This window comes from Neoarius graeffei, chromosome 14 (genome assembly GCF_027579695.1).
Source record: "Neoarius graeffei isolate fNeoGra1 chromosome 14, fNeoGra1.pri, whole genome shotgun sequence".
NCBI lineage: Eukaryota > Metazoa > Chordata > Actinopteri > Siluriformes > Ariidae > Neoarius > Neoarius graeffei.
In genome coordinates this window covers 8,322,005-8,330,483 of record NC_083582.1, presented here as the reverse complement: position 1 = coordinate 8,330,483, position 8,479 = coordinate 8,322,005, and the positions used below count along the sequence as shown (strand labels likewise).

Sequence of the window (8,479 nt, the reverse complement as noted above, 5' to 3'; positions counted from 1 at the left end):
CTACACAAAGGATGATCTGGTCTCCTTGGAGCTCAGAGAGAAAACCCCATGACTGTAAACAACCACACTCTCTCTCTCTCTCTCTCTCTCTCTCTCCACAAGAGGCAAGATAATTGGTTGAGCAGCAGGTTTGTTCATGTGTATCAGTAAAATGTTGATGGTGGACTCAGAGAGAGGAGGTGAGAGGTGATGATTGGGGGTCCAGATAATTGCAGGAATGCCATAAGGAGGTGTGTGTGGACCCGTGGGTGTGTTTACAAAGTGCAGAGAAAACAGTGGAGTAGATAGTGTAATTAGAGCTTTATCTTGAAGACTATTACAGAAAAGTTTTGTCCTCTGATAAAATAAAAAATAATAGTCCACAAGATCTTCTGCTACACCATAAACCAGTCAATTTCATTTTTATTTTATTTTTAGCGATAGTGCCTCATTAACAGACTACAATACAGTATATTAATTTATAGAATTACCCACATGCTGCAAATCTGATTAATCTGATTGTTGATTCATTTTCTATAACAGCAGCTCTGACAGTAGTGCAACTGCACATCACAGGTTCAAATTTAACAATTCATGGCCATGACATGGCTCCAACTTAAAATTTCAGCCATGAGGTGATTAGTATGTGGTTCTGATTTAGTAATATGTGGCCTTGAAAATATTAACACACCATGACCCTGAAAATAGCTTCGAAAATATTCACTACATGTGGTTTTAAAAAAATTAATTACTCGTGGCCTCAAAATATTAATTATTTGTATATCCAAAAAGAATTAACTCATAGCCTTGATTATATTAACTTGTGGCCTCACCATTTGTTTTCCAGATTTTCATATCTCATTAAAAAATATCCACCATGCCACATCAGACTCTCTGTGGATTTGCTAGAGTCTGCAATTAGAAGAGAAAGCTACAGTTTTCAAACATGTCAAGCCAAATATTCTGAATATGACTATATTCAGAATTTGATAACGTTGTAGTCAAAGCCACCTAAACTGAGACTAAGTCATAACCAAGACCAAAGTGTATCAAGACCGAGACAAGGCCAAGACTTTGAGGGGTTGAGATCAAGTCAAGACTAAGACCAGAGTGTATCGAGACTGAGACAAGATCAAGACTTTGAGGGATTGAGACCAAGTCAAGACCAAAGTGTATCAAGACTGAGACAAAGCCAAGACTTTGAGGGGTTGAGATCAAGTCAAGACTAAGACCAGAGTGTATCGAGACTGAGACAAGATCAAGACTTTGAGGGATTGAGACCAAGTCATGACCAAAGTGTATCAAGACTGAGACAAGGCCAAGACTTTGAGGGATTAAGACCAAGTCAAGACCAAGACCAAAGTGTATCAAGCCCAAGACAAGACCAAGACTTTGAGGGATTGAGACCAAGTCAAGACCAAAGTGTATCAAGCCCAAGACAAGGCCAGGACTTTGAGGGACTGAGATCAAGTCAAGACCAAGGCCAAAGTGTATCAAGACCAATATAAGACCAAGACTTTGAGGGATTGAAACCAAGTCAAGACCAATGTGTATTGAGACCAAGACAAGACCAAGACTTTGAGGGATTGAGATCAAGTCAAGACTAAGACCAAAGTGTATCAAGACCAAGATAAGACCAAGACTTTGAGGGATTGAGACCAAGTCAAGGCCAAGACCAAAGTGTATCAAGACCAAGACAAGGCCAAGACTTTGAGGGATTGAGATCAAGTCAAGACCAAGACCAAAGCGTATCAAGACCAAGATAAGGCCAATAATTTGAGGGATCAAGACCAAGTCAAGACTAAGACCAAAGGGTATCAAGACCAAGATAAGACCAAGACTTTGAGGGATTGAAACCAAGTCAAGACCAATGTGTATTGAGACCAAGACAAGACCAAGACTTTGAGGGATTGAGATCAAGTCAAGACCAAGACGAAATTGTATCGAGACCAAGACAAAGCCAAGATTTTGAGGGATTGAGATCAAGTCAAGACCAAAGTGTACCGAGACCAAGTCAAGACCAAGACCAAGGCAGGGCGAGACTGAGTTAAGACCAGGACCAGACCAGTGTGTGTGAAAGGGGGCAGGGGAGGTGTGATGGTCGTTAACAGTAAGGAAAATTTCAAATTAACAATGAGTCACATTATTGGTTGCATTTGAAGCAGGATATTTGACATCCAATCACAGTAATGATGTGAACAAATAAATCAGACAATGCATTTTAGGCAATTTAGTGAAATCTCCACAGTTGTGGTCTTGACCGGTCTTGAAATAAAATCCTGAGTCCTCCATGTCTGAGACTGAGACAAGACAGAGTAAAAATGTGGTCAATTCCAAGACGAGACCGAGACCTTCAAAAAGTGGTCTTGGGACCTATCTCAAGTGCTACAACTCTAGAATGTGATACGGGTCATGTAAAGAGCATATTCTCTTTGGATATTCCAAAGTTGGCCTTATTCTGAATTTCTTCAGAATTCTTTGTGTATGTATACAGTACATTCGAAGTATGCATCTTGAGTGGGTTTTTTTTGAAAGTTTGTAAGATCAGGGTCTTGTAATTATAAGATAAGGTGTCTTTTTTTATTTTCTTTGTGAATGCAATGCGTTTCTTTAGAAGTCACCAAAGCAGCTGAAGATCTGCTGTGAAAGCTACAACAAAAACAAACCCCCTCATCACCAGTTACACAGATCTTTACTGCTCTTTATTTCACCTGCATTACTGAGAATAATACAGTACATCTAACATAGAGAGCAAGCTAGGATAATTAGTTAACAAGCTAGGAGTGGTAGTTATAGTTCCTATTTTAGTTATTTGGTTATCGTTTTGCCAGTGTTCCATCAATGAGGACTAAAAGTTTTACTCTTTTTTCCCTCATCAATGTCCAACAAAGTGTTCAATGTTTTTCAGCTTTCAAAATGTGAATTCAATAACTGTCCAAGTTTTAATTCATTCTAAAATGAAACATCAGCTTGTATTATGAAAGCACATTGCCATTAAAATGCTGTGTTGTAGCTTAAATGATCACACAGCTATTGTACAACATGAAACAGTTCCTTTATAATATATTGTAATAGTGTGACTATAATGTTGTGTTGCTTTAATAAAAAAAAATCATAAAATGTTTGACTTGTCTTTGTCTTGGTTGATGTGGGTCTTTACTTGTCCTGACCTTGGTCTCTGATGGTGTGGGACATAGTCTTCTCTTCATTGTGGTTGTTGAATATCTTGAGTCTTGGGCATTTTGTTTTGCCTTAGATCCTGATTTTGCTTTAGACTTGGTTGGTTTGGGCTTTTCTTGGCCTGACGTTAGGCTTGGTTGGTGTGGGCCTTGGTATTGGATTAATTGAGGTTTGCTCTTATTTTGGAGTTACCTTGATCGTGGTTGGTATGGATTTAGTTCTCATTTTAGTTTTAGATGGTATGGTTTTGGGTCCAGTCTTGGTCTTGAGCTATATATACTTTTGTCTTGTCTTGGCCATGAGTAAGATGGTCTTAAATACAAGTCATCATGATGCTGTAATTGATACAGTACAGTATGTGGTTTGGCATTGTCATACTGGAAAATGCAAGGTCTTCCCTGAAAGAGACGTCGTTTGGATGGGAGCATACTGTATGTTGCTCTAGAACCTGGATATACCTTTCAGCCAGTGGCGGCTCCTGAATTTTTTTTCAGGGGGGGCAATTTTCCCCCGTTATGTCTACACGGACCATAAATGTCCACAGGACTGAAGTAAATTGACCTAGGTAGCAAGTCAACTGTTCCACAGAATGTTCTGTAAATAGATTTTGTATTTCAAACTCCATGACCAGCAAGAATTTTACAGACTGTGCAACTTAAGGACAAACAGGAAAGTACACTTACTGTAACAAAACATTGTAAATAGTTGGCTAACATAACAATAGCAGTTGAATAAATAGATGAGTGGATCTTTAGATCTTGCAATTACTGGTATTTACCAAGGATATTACCAAAATGCTAACTCTCAGAGCAAAGTGTGGCAAATATAAAAATGCACATTGAAAACATCAAAAGTGAACGGATTCTGTGACTGTGTGTGTGTCACGAAGTCAACCAAACCCAGAAAAACACCACGGTGACTGGAACCCTCAGTTTCGCCTTTGCCTAGTAGAGCTAACTCGAACACTCCACAAAATTTCACGCATTGGATGAGCCGGTTTAATATGTGCCTGTTCTTGCTCACCTCATCGTTGTGGCCGTGAACTGCTAGCCTGTAGCCCTCATCCGGTTGTGTAGCGATGTTCACTCTCCCAAAAGCCGAAAATTTCAGGCAGCTGCCCATGTGAATCTTTGATGACTCATGTTTTTTTATTTTCTCTGACAAATGATGCATGTCCGAAACTCCAGTGACTGTCCAAGCAGTGTTGTCCATGGAGCCACCTCCAGGGTGGAAAAGTAAGCAGGGGTAGCAGAAAACCGCTGAGGCGTCCTTGCAGCCAGCTCGCCAGGATTTGCGCTGGGACCATGTTGAAGTAAAACCCCGAGTATATGATTTCCCCCCCCCGTCGAAATTTGTTTTATGTTTAGATTTGGTCGAGGGGGTCCAGCTTGTTTTGTTGCCAATTTAGCTCGATTTGATCGCTGACTAAATGGAACTTCTTTTAAGGACCGCACTGAATTGCTTTCCGCATCCATCTCACCTCAGGAACTGAGCGGATCGAACGCAACTTTGCCGCGCTTCGCAGTGACGTAAGCACTTTAGGGCAAGCCCCCCCGGAACCCATAGAGATTGCATTGAAGTGTCAGTCAGGAGAAAAATATATATATTAACATGGGACTCTATCAGTGAACTCTTGGGCGATTTTCAGTGTGACTGAAATCGCCCCAAAAGGGGCGGTACTCTAGAAGCAAGACCACCCTGATTGGACAATGATACCCAGAGACAGATTAAAATGGCCTCGAGCAGCGCTGGTGAAAGTTTGTTTTAAAAAAAAGAAAAAAAACTTTTTTTTTTCGTTTTGGCAGTGCGTCGCCCAATCGCCCTTATGCACCAGCCGCCCTTGCTTTCAGCATTGATGGTGTCTTTCCAGATGTGTAAGCTGCCCATGCCACACGCACTAATGCAACCCCATACCATCAGAGATGTAGGCTTCTGAACTGAGCGCTGATAACAACTTCGGTCGTCCTTCTCCTCTTTAGTCCGAATGACACGGCGTCCCTGATTTCCACAAAGAACTTCACATTTTGATTCGTCTGACCACAGAACAGTTTTCCACTTTGCCACAGTCCATTTTAAATGAGCCTTGGCCCAGAGAAGATGTCTGCGCTTCTGGATCATGTTTAGATAGGCTTCTTCTTTGAACTATAGAGTTTTAGCTGGCAACAGCGGATGGCATGGTGAATTGTGTTCACAGATAATGTTCTCTGGAAATATTCCTGAGCCCATTTTGTGATTTCCAATACAGAAGCATGCCTGTATGTGATGCAGTGCCGTCTAAGGGCCCGAAGATCACGGGCACCCAGTATGGTTTTCCGGCCTTGACCCTTACGCACAGAGATTCTTCCAGATCCTCTGAATCTTTTGATGATATTATGCACTGTAGATGATATGTTCAAACTCTTTGCAATTTTACACTGTTGAACTCCTTTCTGATATTGCTCCACTATTTGTTGGTGCAGAATTAGGGGGATTGGTGATCCTCTTCCCATCTTTACTTCTGAGAGCCACTGCCACTCGAAGATGCTCTTTTTTATACCCAGTCATGTTAATGACCTATTGCCAATTGACCTAATGAGTTGCAATTTGGTCCTCCAGCTGTTCCTTTTTTGTACCTTTAACTTTTCCAGCCTCTTATTGCCCCTGTCCCAACTTTTTTGAGATGTGTTGCTGTCATGAAATTTCAAATGAGCCAATATTTGGCATGAAATTTCAAAATGTCTCACTTTCGACATCTGATATGTTGTCTATGTTCTATTGTGAATACAAGATCAGTTTTTGAGATTTGTAAATTATTGCATTCCGTTTTTATTTACAATTTGTACTTTGTTCCAACTTTTTTGGAATCGGGATTGTATATATATATATATATATATATATATATATATATAAACTGAGGTCCTGACTGGTTAAGATTTAATCAGATAAATTGCTGTTGGTTGGTTGGTTGGTTGGTTTCTTGCAGATGAGGTACCGAAGATATTTATGTGAATGAAGGTACAAGCATTAGGTGGAAGCTAAAATAAAATGATTAAAATGATCGTATTAAATACAACTATAAAGTCATCAAAAAGCCATGGGTGGCACAGTGGGCAGTAGTTAGCACTGTCACCTTACAACAAAAAGGTTCACTGCCCATAGCAGTGAGACCCATTAAATGCAGATCGTCCTTGATCACCCCATCCAAGTTTTTCGAGGTCTCCCTCTACGCCTGTGGCCATCCACCTGGAAACCCTGGATGGTGTTGACACAGGTTAACCTATGCTGATTATGACCAAACCAACGCAGGTGCCTGCACCTGATTTCCGTCTCAAGATCCACTAGCTTAAACATTGAATGCAGGACGTTTGAGCTTACGTCATTCGTAGGCTTCAAGCCGCACATCCACTTGAGCATTACTCGCTCATTCCTCTCAAGGCATGCCAAGTCTGTCTTTTTCATAGGCCAACACTCACTGGCATAGATCATGGCACCCCTGATGCAGCAGTTGTATACTCTGCCACGTGTATGGAGAGATAGGGCCTTGTTGGTTAGCAGGCGCAAAAGTTCTCTAAACTTGCCCCATGCAGCTCTAACTCTTGTGATGGTGGCAGCTTTGCAGCCCCCACTAGCACAAAGAGTGTCACCTGGAGAACAGTAGGTGTCCACTACATCAAGACGGTGCTCCCCAACCAGCACATAGTCACATGGTCTTCCATCAATGGGATGGGCTGTACCAGACATCTGCTACATCTGTATGTAGGGTCAGGTTTGTGTCTGCCATATATATGTATGGTATAAGATAAATAAATGCCTAGGGGCGTGCTGTTATAATATAGGAAAATAATCCATTTCCAGATGGTTTTATTCTTATTTAGTTTGACATATTGCTCCGCATGAGTGACTAATAATAAATGTAGAAAAAACATGCTTTTAATGCTGTTAATTTTATTTCCATGCCAGTTCTGGTGTTTATAATTCTCTAATATCTCTGTTCATGCACTCTGTAATTATATTAATTCTGAATAAAACACTTGTGTCATGATAAAATGGACACTTTGCTCTTTCTGAAGCACACTGAAGTGCATTTACAGCCTGAAATTAAAAAAAAATCTATTTTGTACAGAACCAAGCAGCTCATGTGTATCCTCTATCTCCATCCTTTACCCAGTTCTCTATTTGATTATGTGATATATTTTTTTTCGTCCAGAATGTCCAGCACACACCTGGTTTCTCTTTCAGTCCCTTACACAGTGTCCTCTATGTCCCCAGGCGTCTCTGTTGAGGTCGCTGTATGTTGATCGGCTGCTTGTTGAACTTCTCCATGATTTCTTTGATGCGTGACAGGTTGGAGCGAGCGAGTCTGAAGTTGCAGTGCGTGGCTCCCATGTCGTAGCCGACTTCACACACTTTACGGGCGAGGCTGTAGCCTTCAGCTCGCACCGTCACGGTGTACTCGCCCGGGTTCAGCAAACGCCAGTAATCTCCATCACCGGCTGTGAGGAAAAAAACAAACAAGCAAATAAAACACATGATATGATGTCATGACTGTGCATAGAATACTGATCCAAGTCTGCGTGTAACGAATGATAAGTTGTACTCTTTATTTGTTTAATGTCATGGAACATCCATGAAACAAGTTAGTTCCTGTTCTCATTTACATTACAGCAGCTATAAAGAGTCTTTCTCTCACCAGCCTTTTCCTTTCTCTCTCTCTCTCAAAGTTTATAAACAAAAACCCTGCATCTTGTCATCTTTTGTGACTGAGAAACTGCAAAGAAGTGAACTACACTGAAGCACTGTGAAGCATGGTGGTGGGAGCATCATGTTGAGAGATCCCTCTTTGACTAATCCCTTATTTATAAAGTCTTTCCCTCACTAGCCTCTCTTCTCTCTCTCTCTCTCTCTCTCTCTCTCTCTCTCGAAGTTAGTAAGCAAAACCCTCCATCTTGTCATCTTTTATTACAGAGAAACTGCAAAGAAGTGAAGTACACTGAAGCACTGTGAAGCATGGTGGTGGGAGCATCATGTTGAGCGACGCCTCTTTGGTTAATCTCTTATTTACAGTGGGGCAAAAAAGCATTTAGTCAGCCACCAATTGTGCAAGTTCTCCCACTTAAAAAGAAGAGAGAGGCCTGTAATTTTCATCATAGGTACACTTCAACTATGAGAGACAGATTGGGGGGAAAGAATCCAGGAAATCACATTGTAGGATTTTTAATGAATTAATTGGTAAATTCCTCGGTAAAATAAGTATTTGGTCACCTACAAACAAGCAAGATTTCTGGCTCTCACAGACCTGTAACTTCTTCTTTAAGAGGCTCCTCTGTCCTCCACTCGTTAC

The 8,479-nt window shown here is 41.0% G+C and overlaps 1 protein-coding gene across 3 annotated transcripts in view; it reads right to left on the bottom strand.

Annotated features, from left to right (window-relative positions):
• Positions 1 to 7,097: 7,097 nt before the first annotated feature.
• The window catches only part of cpxm2 (carboxypeptidase X (M14 family), member 2), a 164,320-nt gene continuing 162,938 nt past the window's right edge, over positions 7,098 to 8,479 (bottom strand). For 2 of the 3 annotated variants that reach the window (XM_060939219.1, XM_060939220.1), the window contains one exon: positions 7,098 to 7,631. In XM_060939219.1, coding sequence (XP_060795202.1) covers positions 7,396 to 7,631 — 236 coding nt within the window. In that variant the 3' untranslated portion in view covers positions 7,098 to 7,395. The remainder of the gene's footprint in view (positions 7,632 to 8,479) is intronic. The other variant, XM_060939221.1, reaches the window with a different exon arrangement.